At 42.4% G+C, this 13,416-nt stretch overlaps 2 protein-coding genes across 2 annotated transcripts in view; one reads left to right on the top strand and one right to left on the bottom strand.

Moving 5' to 3' along the window:
• Nucleotides 1-2,161, top strand: part of WASHC1 (WASH complex subunit 1) — a 64,794-nt gene extending 62,633 nt beyond the window's left edge. The window contains exon 11 of the mRNA XM_081331162.1: nt 845-2,161. Coding sequence (XP_081187288.1) covers nt 845-996 — 152 coding nt within the window. The 3' untranslated portion in view covers nt 997-2,161. The remainder of the gene's footprint in view (nt 1-844) is intronic.
• Nucleotides 2,162-3,443: 1,282 nt separating this feature from the next.
• DDX11 (DEAD/H-box helicase 11) overlaps nt 3,444-13,416 on the bottom strand; it is a 37,047-nt gene continuing 27,074 nt past the window's right edge. The window contains exons 20-26 of the mRNA XM_081330616.1: nt 11,925-12,074; nt 9,270-9,338; nt 9,060-9,160; nt 7,741-7,825; nt 5,078-5,153; nt 3,753-3,907; nt 3,444-3,563 (exon numbers count right to left, since the gene is read on the bottom strand). Of these exons, the coding sequence (XP_081186742.1) occupies nt 3,519-3,563; nt 3,753-3,907; nt 5,078-5,153; nt 7,741-7,825; nt 9,060-9,160; nt 9,270-9,338; nt 11,925-12,074 (681 nt within the window). The 3' untranslated portion in view covers nt 3,444-3,518. The remainder of the gene's footprint in view (nt 3,564-3,752; nt 3,908-5,077; nt 5,154-7,740; nt 7,826-9,059; nt 9,161-9,269; nt 9,339-11,924; nt 12,075-13,416) is intronic.

Below are 13,416 nucleotides of genomic sequence, written 5' to 3'. Positions count from 1 at the left end.
CTTGGTGCAAAATTCTGAGTAAATTAAGAGATGTGTTTCTGCCTTGGTTCTCCTTGCTTGGGCTAGCACTTCCCCCATCTTTGTCACTTAGATCTTGTTACATATTTTATGTTATATGTTATGAATATATCACAAATATAAGTTATGAATATAGAGGGCCTGTGATACAACTATAGTTAGCCTTTACATGAACTCACTGGGTAACTCACATTGCTGGAATGTGTGTACTACTGATAAGGAAAGATTCTGAGTGCCTGAATGATTTATTGTTGGTGACACCAGGTAGAACATTATTGGGCGTTAAGGAGTGTAGTGGATTGCGCTTTTCATGGAGTCTTGGAACAGAAAGTAAGAATGTAAAGTTCCTGGCGTGATTGGGGCAAGATGTACCATACGCATGGATTCTGAGTAAGAAGTTGAGTATAGAGAAGACTGGAATTAACCCAAACCCCAAAGTTTAAGATGATTCTTGTTGGAGCAAGGGACACCTGAGTCTGCTTGCCAGCCCACTCTAACACAGCCTGATCGCCTGTGTTGAGTGTGTGAGTATTGTGTGAATGAGTAGCCTAGTTGGGCAGCAATATTTACAGCAACCTGTTGAGCCTCGTTGGGCATAGTAACCTGAGTAGCCTTGTTGGACATAACATTGTAGTAAGATAAATTTGAAATTAGACAAGTATACATACAAAGGAACTAATTAAGTTTAATTGCACACTTGCCTTGCTTTTTGTCCAAATAACACAAGAATAAAAGAAGTATTGGAAAACTTCACTTTGAGTGCCTCGAACTCAATTTTATGACAATGTCAGGCCTGCCATGTTCCATTTTGTCTTCTCTCCTGCAGGCATCTCGGGCAAAGGACCAGCAGCTGGTGGAGACAGCAATGCGCCCAACGTGCCAGCTGGGGCCTTTGGCCGCATCTCAGACACCATCCCACCCCTGCCACCTCCACAACAGCCAGCTGGAGAAGAGGAAGAAGATGACTGGGAGTCCTAGACGGCACTTCAGAAGGCAACATATGGAGGCTTAACAGAGGCGCGTCTTGTTGTTTGACATTTCCATCTTTTTGAGAAAGCTTAACAGTCCATATTGCCATTTTGCCATCCAATCCAGAACAGCAATGTGAACTTAATTACACACTTAGAAGAATCTGCTACTGTGTAATTTGTGTTCAAGGATGAGAGCCAGTTTCCACCTTAGAAAAGCCTCCATGGTCGAACATGGCATGTGAAAAAGTTTATAGGCATTTTGGCATCTGCAGAAAGACTCAGATACTGCTGGGAACTGGGAGGTTTCACAGGGTGCCCAGCTACTCCTGGGAACAGCTTCTATTTTCTTTCAACACTCATATCCTTTTCAGCTCTCTAAAGAAGGACGTTTGCCTGTTTGGTGCAATTATTGTATATAAATAAGCATTTATTCAACTACATACTTTGTATGCCCTAAATGAAAACCTGAAAGAAGCCTGTTTTCGCATCTGCGTGCAATAAAAATCCATTTCAGGGGACAAAACTGGAATCAAAAGTGATGCATTGTTAGCTTGCATATAGGAAAATGTATTAACCTCCTTCAAAAAAGCACACTTTGCTTTAACCTCCTTGTCCCGTCTTCTTACTTTCAATTATTCATTGTGGAAGATAGCATTTGTTTTCAGCATCAGGATGGAAACTCAGTGTGTTAAGACAATACTAAGCAGTTCATTTGTTCTGGCTATCTTTGCACATCGGCAGAAATATTTCTCAGGGTATCCACCTAAGTGAGATTTCTGGGCAATTATAACCATGTTATAATACCGCTCTGGTTTGCGAATACTGCCAGTGAACTGTGTGTCCCCTTCTATCTCATGCAAGTAAGCTAAAAATAATAATATAAAAGCAAGTATTTAAAAGAAGGAAAGGACTGGATAACGTAGCTGTGCAGCAATTCAAAGATTAAAAAAAGATGCTTTGAAGCTTTCTCTTTTCCTAGAACATGCTTTGGTCTTTGGTTTAAAGCAGCGTTTCTCAACCTCAGTAAGTTCAACTCACAGAATTCCCCACTCCGCACATCTTAAAGCTTACTGGGGATGAGAAACACTGCTTTAAAGTATTGTAGATGTGTATCTACCCTACAGTTTTTCAGTCTCCTTTTGCCTCTGCATCTGAAACGTGGCCCAGCCCTATTAGATGAAGTTTTTAAAATCAGCTTTTTGGCAGCTCCTCCCAAAGCTAACTTTGATCAATAACAGTAAACCTATCTAAAGGTAGTTAACAAACTGAAGGCAAGAATTCCTTGGGTGAAGGGATTAATGAAAGTGTAGTGCGGTGGCTCAGTGGGTTAGGACGCTGAGCCTGTCGATCAGAAGGTCGGCAGTTTGGCGGGTCGAATCCCGAGTGCCGCGTAACAGAGCGCCTGTTACTCGTCCCAGCTTCTGCCAACCTAGCAGTTCGAAAGCACGTAAAAATGCAAGTAGAAAAATAGGGACCACTACGGTGGGAAGGTAACAGCGTACCGTGCGCCTTTGGCGTCTAGTCATACCAGCCACATGACCACGGAGACGTCCTTGGACAAGCGCTGGCTCTTCGGCTTTGAAACGAAGATGAGCACCGGCCCCTAGAGTCGGAAGCGACTAGCACGCATGTGCAGGGGAACTTTTACCTTTGTGCTTCAAAAGCTAACGGGATCCCTACACCACTACTTTTCCTGCCCAATACACTATATAGCAATGTTTCCCAATTTTGAGAAACTATATAGCACTGTTTCTCAATCACCGCTATGGCAGCGTTTCTCAATTTTGGCCACTGCAAGATGCATGGACTTCAACTCTTAAAATTCTCCAGCCAGCAGCCTTGCTGGCTGGGGAATTCTGGGAGTTGAAGGCTATGCATCTTGCAATGGCCAAAATTGAGAAACGCTGCCAGAGCGGATGTTTTCCTTTTACTTTGTAGTGAGCCCCGTTTTGATGCCGGCAGGAAGAAAGAGAAAACTCAAATGTCTCATGGTTCAGTAAAAATGAGAACCTGGAGTCTATAACCGATTATATCCCACACAGAGATTTTAGCAATGATGACTGCTGGTGGCACGGAAAACATTTTGAAATTGAAATAGCTGTTTCTAAGTGAAATTCATTCAGAATGGTTGGAACAAGCTAATTTAAGCTTGAAATAACCACTTCAAGCTCTGGTCCAATGTCAAAATGTTTGCACATCCTTATTCACCACCTGCCTTGAACTTTGAACAGCATATATTATAATCTTTAAAGTCCAAGAGGCACTCGTGTTCAGAATGAAATAGGGGGAAAACAATGTTTTTATCCAAAGCTTTTCAGCGGAGAACTCAATTCTACCATAAACAGAAGAAAGCACCCCTTTTCCAACCTTAATTTAGTTTCGCATGGTGAGTTCAGAAAAACTATTTTAGAGACTGGAAGAAAAACACACTCAAAATTAAGATCACACAATCAAAGTATAACGCATTTAAATACACAGGAGACATTTTGCACAGGCGGAGGTAGCAGCTTTGAATAGATGTCTTGGTCTTCACAAAGAGACAGACTTGGAATTGGATTTCTTTTCCCAGTGGAACTGCAAGACAGAAATTAGGAATTAGATGAGGCACATAGTGACGACAGTCAACAGAAATAATAATGAGCACATTTCAACAGCAGGAAAATAAATCTTAAGAGAGTCTAGCTTTAATTGATCGATGCTTGGATTCTCTAGGATGGTATCACTTCATAGGAATTTACAAATGGAGTCTAATTTGGGACTTACTTTTCTTAGCGCTGCAAAAGCCGGTCCAAACCTATCCTTGATTAGGGTTCTGCTTTTAATCCATTGAGGAAGTTTGTTGAGAACAGCTGGACGAGTGTATCTGTGATCTAAAAGCACAATACTGGCAAAGTCCTTTTGATGCCGAATTGCTCTTCCTATAAAAAACAAACCGTCTTATTTAATCCATTTATGTGGCCACCCAACTTGTCCTTGTCACCCTGAATGGCTAACATAGGATTAAATTCAATACAAAATGAGAAGTCACTGAGCGCTGGCAAACAGCAGTATTTCTCAACCTTGACAACTTGAAGACGGTCTTCAGCGCCCAGAATTCTCCAGCCAGCATAGCTGCCTAGGGAATTCTGGGAACTGAAGTCTATACAACTTCCATTTGCCAGGGTTGAGGAACACTGTGCTAGAATTTCCAGGAAAATCTTCTCTTCCCTTCCAAAGACACCCAAGCTTGGAGCAAGAATGAGATTGACATACAAATATTTCCTCCCTCAAGATGCCTAGGTACGACCTTCAGCAACCTGTCTGTTCTTCAGACATGTGAACTTCAGCTCTCAAAATTTCCCAGCCAGAATAACTCTTGAGAATTCTGGAAGTTGAAATCTATGCATGTGGAAGGCTCTCAGGTTGCAGAAAGTTGTTAAAACTGAAACAGCTGTGTGAGCTATTCCTTAATAAAATAAATTTTGATCTAAGGACTCGATATTTTATACTGATAACCTTACTGGTATATCTTTTACCAAACTTAGCAAAACGGGAACCTAGATTATGAACGTATGAAACTAGGAGAAAGTGGCAGAGATTCCTCCTAATATCTTCTCACAAACTGCTCTCTCTAGCATTTTGGCAAGTCGGTTAAAAATGCCTCCTCACAGCTTAATTCCAAAGGACACTTTCATATCCAATCCGAAGATCCATCTTGCCCATAGCAGTTGTCCATAATCAGAAGCAGAGGTCTTTCTGCTCTCATGTTACTCAAGCATTGCACAGGAATGAATCTAGGATCCTCTTATGTGCAAACCATGACCTAAACCATCACTTGCCATTATACTTCATTACTGTCATGGTGATGAGCCAACTTTGCACAGAAGCTTGTATGAAAAATGTACTTACAGTACTACTGCATTGTAAACATGTAACTGAAAAGACCACCCATTCCTAATTTCTCTGCTGCCTTATCAAAACTTCCCTGATCAGTTGCTTGGGAGTGATCACATGTTTAAAACTGACAATGAGGTAAGCAGGTCCCATCTGACCAAACACAAAACTCTTGATTGCCAGAGGGGTATTTTAAGCACCAACTGCCTCCTTACCTATTGATTGGTTGACTGCTTTCATGCATAGATTTTCAATGAGCAAATTTCCTGGAGATTGGCCTGCAGACTTTGGCTAGAGAAAACCAAGACAAGTGGGATATATGAGTGGGGATAGAAGCTAAGGTATTTTTTTAAAATTTTTTATTTTATTTGTGTCCTATCTTTATGATTTTTGCAAATAACTTATCAAACACACCTTCCTCCAATTTTCCCCACAACAACCACCTTGTGAGGTGGGTTGGGGTGAGAGAGAATGACTTGCCCAAAGTCACCCAGTTGGCTTTCATGGCTAAAGCAGGACCTGAATTTACAGACTCCTACTTTTTAACCTGGTGCCTTAACCAGTAGGCCAAACTGACTCTCAAGAATACTCATCTCAAGTCACCCAATAATCCAGCCATCCCCTACAAATGATGCCACTATTATTATTTATTTGATTTAAACCCTAGCTTTCTAGCCAAAAAATACTGAAGTGCTCCAACATAGGTTACATAGAAGTTCCTTAATTCTATTCAAGGATAGGTGTGACATAGCATATTTAGAGTAGATAAATCTAGTCTTAGTAACTGCTACCCCAAGGAAGTCCTCGACTTACGACCGTAATTGGGCCCCAAATTTCTGTTGCTAAGTGAGACAATTGTTAAATGATTTTGCCCCATTTTACGTTTTTTGCCACAGTTAAGTGAATCACTGAACTTAAGTAACATGGTTGTTAAGTGAATCTGGCGAGCCTACTAACTTTGCCTGTCAGAAGGTTGCAAAAGGGGACCGCATGATCCTGGGACAATGCCACCGTCGTAAATATGAGTCAGTTGCCAAGTGCCTGCATTTGATCATGTGACCACAATGCTGCGACAAGCCGCCAGTGTGAAACACGGTCGAAAGTCACATTTTTCCGTGCCGTTGTAACTTAGATCACTAAATGAAATGTTGTAAGTTGAGGACTGCCTGTAGCTGTGTCGGAGACAATCATATGGTGCAATTATCTAGTCCAGGGGTCTGCAACCTTGACAACTTTAAGACTTGTGGACTTCAGCTCTCAGAATTCTGAGAGCTGAAGTTCACAAGCTATAGCTGGCTGAGGAATTCTGAGAGCTGAAGTCCACAAGCTATAGCTGGCTGAGGAATTCTGAGAGCTGAAGTCCACAAGTCTTAAAGTTGTCAAGGTTGCAGACCTCCGATCTAGTCAGATGACTTTCCCAGCTCCAATGGTTACATGGCCAGGCACGGCAATCTACAACTCTACCTTTGCTAGTTGCAAGCAGTGCAGAATTTATAGCAACAGGAGGTAACCAAGTAAAGTAAATGGAGAAGCTGAGATATGTTTAGACCCCTGACCAGCAAAACAGAAACGCCTTTGAGACAGGGAAGCAGTCACACTCTTTGGTGACTGTCGTTTGTGACTGCAGCCTTTTTCCAAAGAAATGAACAGTCAGCGTTCTCATTAAGGACAAGTTCTTCCATCTGTAACGAATGATCTCTCTTACCTCATTTAGTGATAAATTAGCCACATCTGCATTAAGGTCAGAGGAGGGCTGCGCGTAGCTGTTATCAACTCCCAACAGTTTCAGCTACGGCAAGCCCAGGAGGGGGCATTGTGCTGCACGAGGCCTAAGGCCTGATGCCGAGTCTGTTACTACTCACTCTCTTGGGACTTGCCATACAGGCAGTCCTTGACTTACGACCACAATTGAGTCCCAAGATTTCCACTGAGAAGCAAGACTGTTGTTAATGAGTTGCACCCCATCTTACGACTTTTTTTTTGCCAGAGTCGTTAAGCAAATCACTGCAGTTAAATGAATCGTGCAGTTGCTAAGCAAATCAGGCTTCCCCTATTGATTTTTTGTTTGTTGGAAGCCAGTTGCGAAGGTTACAAATGGTGATCACGTGACACACACCCCCAGGACAGTGAAACTGTCATTAAGTACATGCCAGTTGCCAACCGCCCGAATTTTGGTCGTAAGTGCGAAAAACGGTCATCGGTCACTTCTTTCAGTGACTGTTTTAACTTCAGTCACTAAATGAATGGTTGTAAAATCTAGGAGTACCTGTAGTTAAATGCCATCTCAGTTAACCTAAGAATGAGAACTAATTGCTGCTTCTCTCACTTATGAAAAGCATTTGTAAGCAGAACAAATAGCAGTAGCAGTTAAACGTATATACTACTCATAGTGCTTTTCAGCCCTCTCTAAGCGGTTTAGAGTCAGCCTCTTGCCCTCAACAATCTGGGTCCTCGTTTGACCGACCTCGGAAGGACGGAAGGCTGAGTCAACCTTGGGCCCAGTGAGACTCTAAATGCCAAATGACGCAGCTGGCAGCCAACAGAAGTAGCCTGCAGTGCTGCATTCTAACCACTGTGCCACCGGGGCTCTGTGCAAACGTTCTAAGTTGCATGACTACAATGAGAGAGGGGAAAAAAGCACAGCAGACCACTATGTAGAAATTGTGTACGTTGACCAAAAAAAACATAGGAATAGTGTAAGTTCAGTGTTCCTAAACTTTGATATCTTTAAGATGAGCAGACTTCAACTCCCAGCATTCCCCAGCCAGCACATGCTGGCTAGGGGATGCTGGGAGTTGAAGTCTACTCCTCTTAAAGTGGCCAAGATTGGGAAACAGTGCCGTAGATCAAGCTAAGAGGAAAACACTGGACCTTTTACCATGGTTTTATCCAGGTAAGCCATTTTCTCCCGAAGTTCTGGAGATTTTATGTTGGGGTAGGGCATGCCCACCATAATTACACACCTGGGAAAAGAGAAAATGGGGAATAGTAGTAAGAAACACATAAGCCACCCAGAACCATCTCTTTAACTTGCGTAATAATCCTGCAGTGCCAAACAGACTCTTTCAATCTAAGGGGTTCTTTTGCTCCATGTAATTTTAGTTTATTACATGTTTTACATAAAGATACACAAAAATTAGAAAGAAAAGAAATGCAAAAACCCAATCAGACAAATTTACAATCCAAGCATGTCACATATAAAGCAATATCCAGTGTATAAAGCTTTCTTTAAACTAAAGAAAAGAAACAAAAAATACACTGTTCTGGCAAAGTAAGGTGAAAACCTATGCCAAGGAGAAACATACTACACCATTTTTTGATTAGCAGGTAAAATTGCCTTTTCAAAAACAGATTACAATTTCAATCTAAGGCCCCTGCAGTGGATAGGCTGGTATATGGAGTGCATTCAAGTTAGCCTAATGTTTTTACCCTTGGAATCTTAAACAGCAATTTGAGGGAGCTTTAAGTAAAATGGGGGGAAAGAAGCAATTTAGGAATAATATTCTGCATACAAATTGGCCTCCTACAGGCATGGTTTATGGTACAAGGCCTGTGCCTCTTTATGGATCTATTGCATTATTTGATGGAGAAGAGGCCTGTTTTATTTTGGATTCATTTGTATGAAGAAATGGCTTTGTCTCTGAAAGCGTGGCTAGGCATTGCAATTTACAAAACCCTCCCATCTAGTTGCCTTCACAACCTGCTTGTGACAACATGGGGCAGCTGATTTACAGCAGTTTCTTTCTGCCATTCTGCATGTCAAGCTGTATAGCTGCCCACTAAGGCAGGTGCAGAGAGCAGGGTGTGAAGAATAACTCTTGATGTTAAAAATGAAAAATTGGAACATATATGAAACAACAAATTTGCCTTAAAGAAGGAACTGACAGCTTTGCCCACTTGTCATACAAGCTTCTCTCTCTCTCATCCTAATACCTTCTATTTTGGCCTTCAGTCTGTTGCACAATGGGGAATATGTCTCATTAAAGTCAAACATTCTGTGCTAAAAGCTAAAGCCAGAAATCAGCATTTGTATGGCCCTTCCAAAAATTAAGACTTCAGTTTGTATTAGCTCAAACTAAGTACGCTGCCCTTACTCTATCAGTATTTTATAATTCTCTAGATTCTAAATAGCTGTTAGAAGAAAATATTCCAGTTAATAATTCCACTCCCACCATCACCCCAGGGAGTCATTTTTACCTTCCGAGATCATCCGAAAAATTGATTCCTTCGCTCATTTTCCCACCGACTACTGAAAACAGCAGTGCTCCTGTCATGGGGCCATCTGCTAGGTTGCAGCGCTGTGTCAAAGGAAGTCCACAATGCATGGTTAAAAGCTGGAGTACCTCTAAAATCAGCTTAGTACCTCTTCCCAACTCCTCAATAATTTCAAAATCTTCTGTTTCATACCTTGATACATTTGGCATATTCTGCCAAGACCTGCTCCACTTGATTAGCTTTCTTGGGTTCTTGAAATATCTGTAAATGGCATCATGCATTAATTACATGAAGAACATCATTCACACCATATGAATAGTAAGATCTTAGGAGCTGTAAAGCTTTGTGGCTTTTCTACAGACCAAACTGAAAAACGATGACATTGGCTTCACCTCCAGTAAAACCTTGATTTAAATTAGTGTTTCTTAAACCTGGCAACTTTAAGATGTGTGGACTTCCAACCCACCCACCCCAGAATTCCTCAGTCAGGAGAATTCTGGAAATTTATTTATTTATTTATTTATTTATTATTGGGACTTATATGCCGCCCTGTCTCCCGAAGGACTCAGGGCGGCTAACAACAATAACATACAATAAATACAGAAGTTAAGATAAAATTAAAATTAAAGGCCCCTGTACAATAAATTAAAATTAAAATAAATTAAAAATTAGAGTTAAAAAATTAAAAACATAATTAAGATCCCTGTTAGTCCAGGTCAGTCAGGTGAAAAAGGAGTACTTTGAGGCCGCGGCGAAAGGACTGGAGATCTGGCGCCATCCAAATCTCAGGGGGGAGCTGGTTCCATAGGGCTGGCGCTCCCACAGAGAAGGCTCTCCCCCTGGGGGTCGCCAGCCGACATTGTCTAGCCGACGGTACCGAGGAGGCCTTCTCTGTGTGAGCGTATTGGGCGATGGGAATTCGTTCCCGGCAGCAGAATTGAAGTCCGCACATCTTAAAGTTGCCAAATCTGAAGAACACTGATTTAACAACATTTAACAAATTTTGAATACAGTGGACAGAATTTCCATCCAGACATCCCTCTAAATGTCTATGGAGATTCTCCGTCATCCAGGTCATGGTTGTCCCAAAGGGAATTTTTCAAGAGGCAATTGGACTTTCTTGTTTTTCTCTGAAGACGTTTCGCTTCTCAAAAGAAGCTTCTTGGGGAAGCATTTGGGAATTAACGGACACTGAGGAGTAACGGATGACGTATGCTCCCCATTTCTCTAGGTTTACTAAGTAATGGGCGGCATGCCATCAATACCTGTGTGTTCTGAACCAGCCTGCTACCGGCCTTGCAATAAGGCAAACCCCTGTTCAAACAGTAGAGACTGGAGAGCGTCTAAGGCTGGAAAGCGTCTGCCAAGATTTATTACTCAAATAACAGAACAAGAAACAAAAACACTGGAACTTGAATCCTCAAACGGAAGGGTTGCTTTCAGCAACCAGCCCTTCCCCAAACACTCCTTTTATTTAGAGATCAGGGCGTGGCCTCCCTGTGCCTCCTCCCGAGGAGTCCCACAGCCTTTCTCTGTTTGGTCCTGCTCGACTGCCTCCTGCGTCGGGCGTCCTTGAACAGGGCCAGCTGTGGGTCATCATCCTCCGCACTATCGGGCTCACGCAGCTGAGAAGAGGGCCCCGGCTGGGGGCTCTGCGAAGCCTCCAAACCATCATCAGCCGGTTCGTCTTCCACACACACCTCCTCCCCCTCATCTGAGTCATCCGAGACATCTGAGCCGGCTGCCGGACCCACAGGCTGGCCCTGAGTCACAACACTGTGGCTGGGAAACCACAATGGAAAAGGATGATTATTTATTTATTTATTTATTGATGGGATTTATATCCCGCCCTATCTCCCGAAGGACTCAGGGCGGCTAACAACAAAACATATAATAAGTACAGAAATTAAGATAAAAATAAAATTAAAATCATCTTTGCAATAAATTAAAATTAAAAACTAAAAATAAATTAAAAATTGTAAATATAATTAATTAAAATGCCTGTCAGTCCAGGTCAGCCTGGTGGAATAGGAGTGTTTTTGATTGCCATGCTGTCCATGTTGTGAGCTTCCTAAATGTATCTAGCTGGCCACATGAAGACACAGGATGCTCCTTGAGGAGCCATTGGCCAGATCTAGCTGGGTTCATCTTACAACTTTAACCATATTATCACAGACAAGCCCACGTTGCAGATCACTAAGAGACTAAAAGATTCTTCAGGCTCCCAGTTATTGTGGTACTTGGCACAACTGGTGTGCCTACAAAAGAAGAAATGGAAATTGCTGGATTAGGTTTTCCAGTTTACAGAATGCTGGTTTTCAATTTCTAAAGAATAACCCTGATGGTAAGATAAAGATAAAGACTCTCTTAAGTCAGTCTTGACTTGCTGGTGTAAGTTCATTAGAATTTCTTAGAAATCTATGAGAATAGTAACCTTCCTGGATGCTTTTCAACTTCCCAGTCTAGCCTACAGCCCAGCGATTTCTCCCATCCAAAGACTAACTATATCTGACCCTGCTTCCCTTTTTCTAATCAGTCAAGGTTGGCTTGGTGGTGTCCCCAGCCAAATTTCAGATTGGCTTGTACAGTTCTTCCCCTCTCCTACACAAATAAGCCGTAACTCGCTTAGCTTTGGGAAATGATGAAGCAATATTTAATCTTTATGGTTCAGGTATAACAATCAGCCATCCAGCAAGTATCGTGGATAGGTTAACAGCTAAGGATTGCCTCTCCTCACTTCACTGTGCAGGCAGCAGGATTAGTATGAGGCAGAAGAGCAAAGGAGAGGAATCAGCCAATAATTGTGCAATGTTTGATTTCACCAGCCGCACTGGGCTGCAGAATTACCTTTTTCTTAGTAGCCAGCCGGTTAAGCAATCCTGTCTTTTCCCAGTGCAAGTATACCTGGTTTTCATAGTCATAGGAAGGGAAGAAGCACACCACACCTCCCGGGACAATGTTGCACAAGTTTGAAAGAATCCGCCCTGTCTCCTCTATCTGAAAAATGGAGGGGGGAAAAACAATTTCTATCTTTAGACACAAAAGAATTTTTTTTCTTCTATCGAAGGCTGTGTTCTCTTTGAGAACACAACTTCCTTCCTGGGGTGAAATGGGCTGGGCTGGGCTGGGAGTTCATGAACCCAAAGGCTGTACACTTATGCTTAGAAAGAATCAGTTGGGGGATACAGGGGTAGGCAAATCTGAAGCAAGCAGGTCCAGAATCTGATGTTACAGGATATCCTACACTTTCTAACACCATCTTTCTTCTCTTTTTCTGCTTGATTCCTTCTTTCCCACAATTACAGGCTGCTAGGAAGGAGCAGACATCTCCTCTACTCAAGAGGTCTGTGCTGATCTCTTTCAGAAGGTTTTTGAAATTAATCCTAAGAAAAGGTGGCCTGCCTTGCTTCAAAGCTCCATGTCCAACTGTCAAAACAAAGATGAGAGATCCTGTATAGTATTCCTGGTCTTATGACCAAAATTGGGACTGGAATTTCAGCCGCTAAATGACGCAGTCCTATTAAGCAAGCTGTCACATGACCAGGCTCATGTTTACAAGGATTTCTATCACAGTCACTAAGTGAATCCAACTTTCCCAATTGAATTGGCTTGTCAGAATTTTGCTGGGAAGGTTGCAGATAACTGGAAAACACTGCAGCCATCATAAATGTGAGCCGGTTGCTAAGTATCTGAATTGTGATCATGTCTCATACACACACACACACACACACCCATAGTGATGCAGCAGTCATAACTTTGACATCATGTTGTAAATCACTTTTTCTGAGGTCATAACTTCTAACTGTCATTAAACAGATGACCATAAGTCAAGGACAACTTGGTACTTTCCCAATCCACACTACACAACACCCGATTCCCTCTTAATGACCTTTCCCACTTGTGAGCATCTATGCTTCAATACTCTAGCGATGGCTTCTCTCTTGACATGGAAATGCAGTAAACCAGATCACCACAACTACCTGTGGAGTCCAGTAACAGGTTAACTGCAACAGAAACCACAAAGAGGATCCATTTCCTTTGCAACTGTCTAACCCACGGGTCGGCAACCCGCGGCTCTGGAGCCACATGCGGCTCTTTCAGCCTTCTCCTGCGGCTCCTAGTTTGCAAAGAGAAACAGAGACAGAGAGAGGCACTTGCGCTTCCTCTCTCTCTCTCTCTGTGTCTGTGTGTGTCTGTGTCTGTGTGTAAAACTCATGCTGTTCTCCGAGAAGGTGACAAGCTTATTGGGGGGGGGGCTCCTGCTTTTGCTGCGTCTCCACAGGAAGCAGCAGCTCTCAAGGGCAGGAGAGCCAGCCCAATAAGAATCTGTGTCAGCTTG

This window comes from Vipera berus, assembly GCF_964194415.1.
Source record: "Vipera berus genome assembly, chromosome: 6".
Classification (NCBI taxonomy): Eukaryota; Metazoa; Chordata; class Lepidosauria; order Squamata; family Viperidae; genus Vipera; species Vipera berus.
The sequence above is the reverse complement of the archived record's forward strand: the minus strand, read 5'-3'. Positions and strand labels throughout refer to the sequence as shown.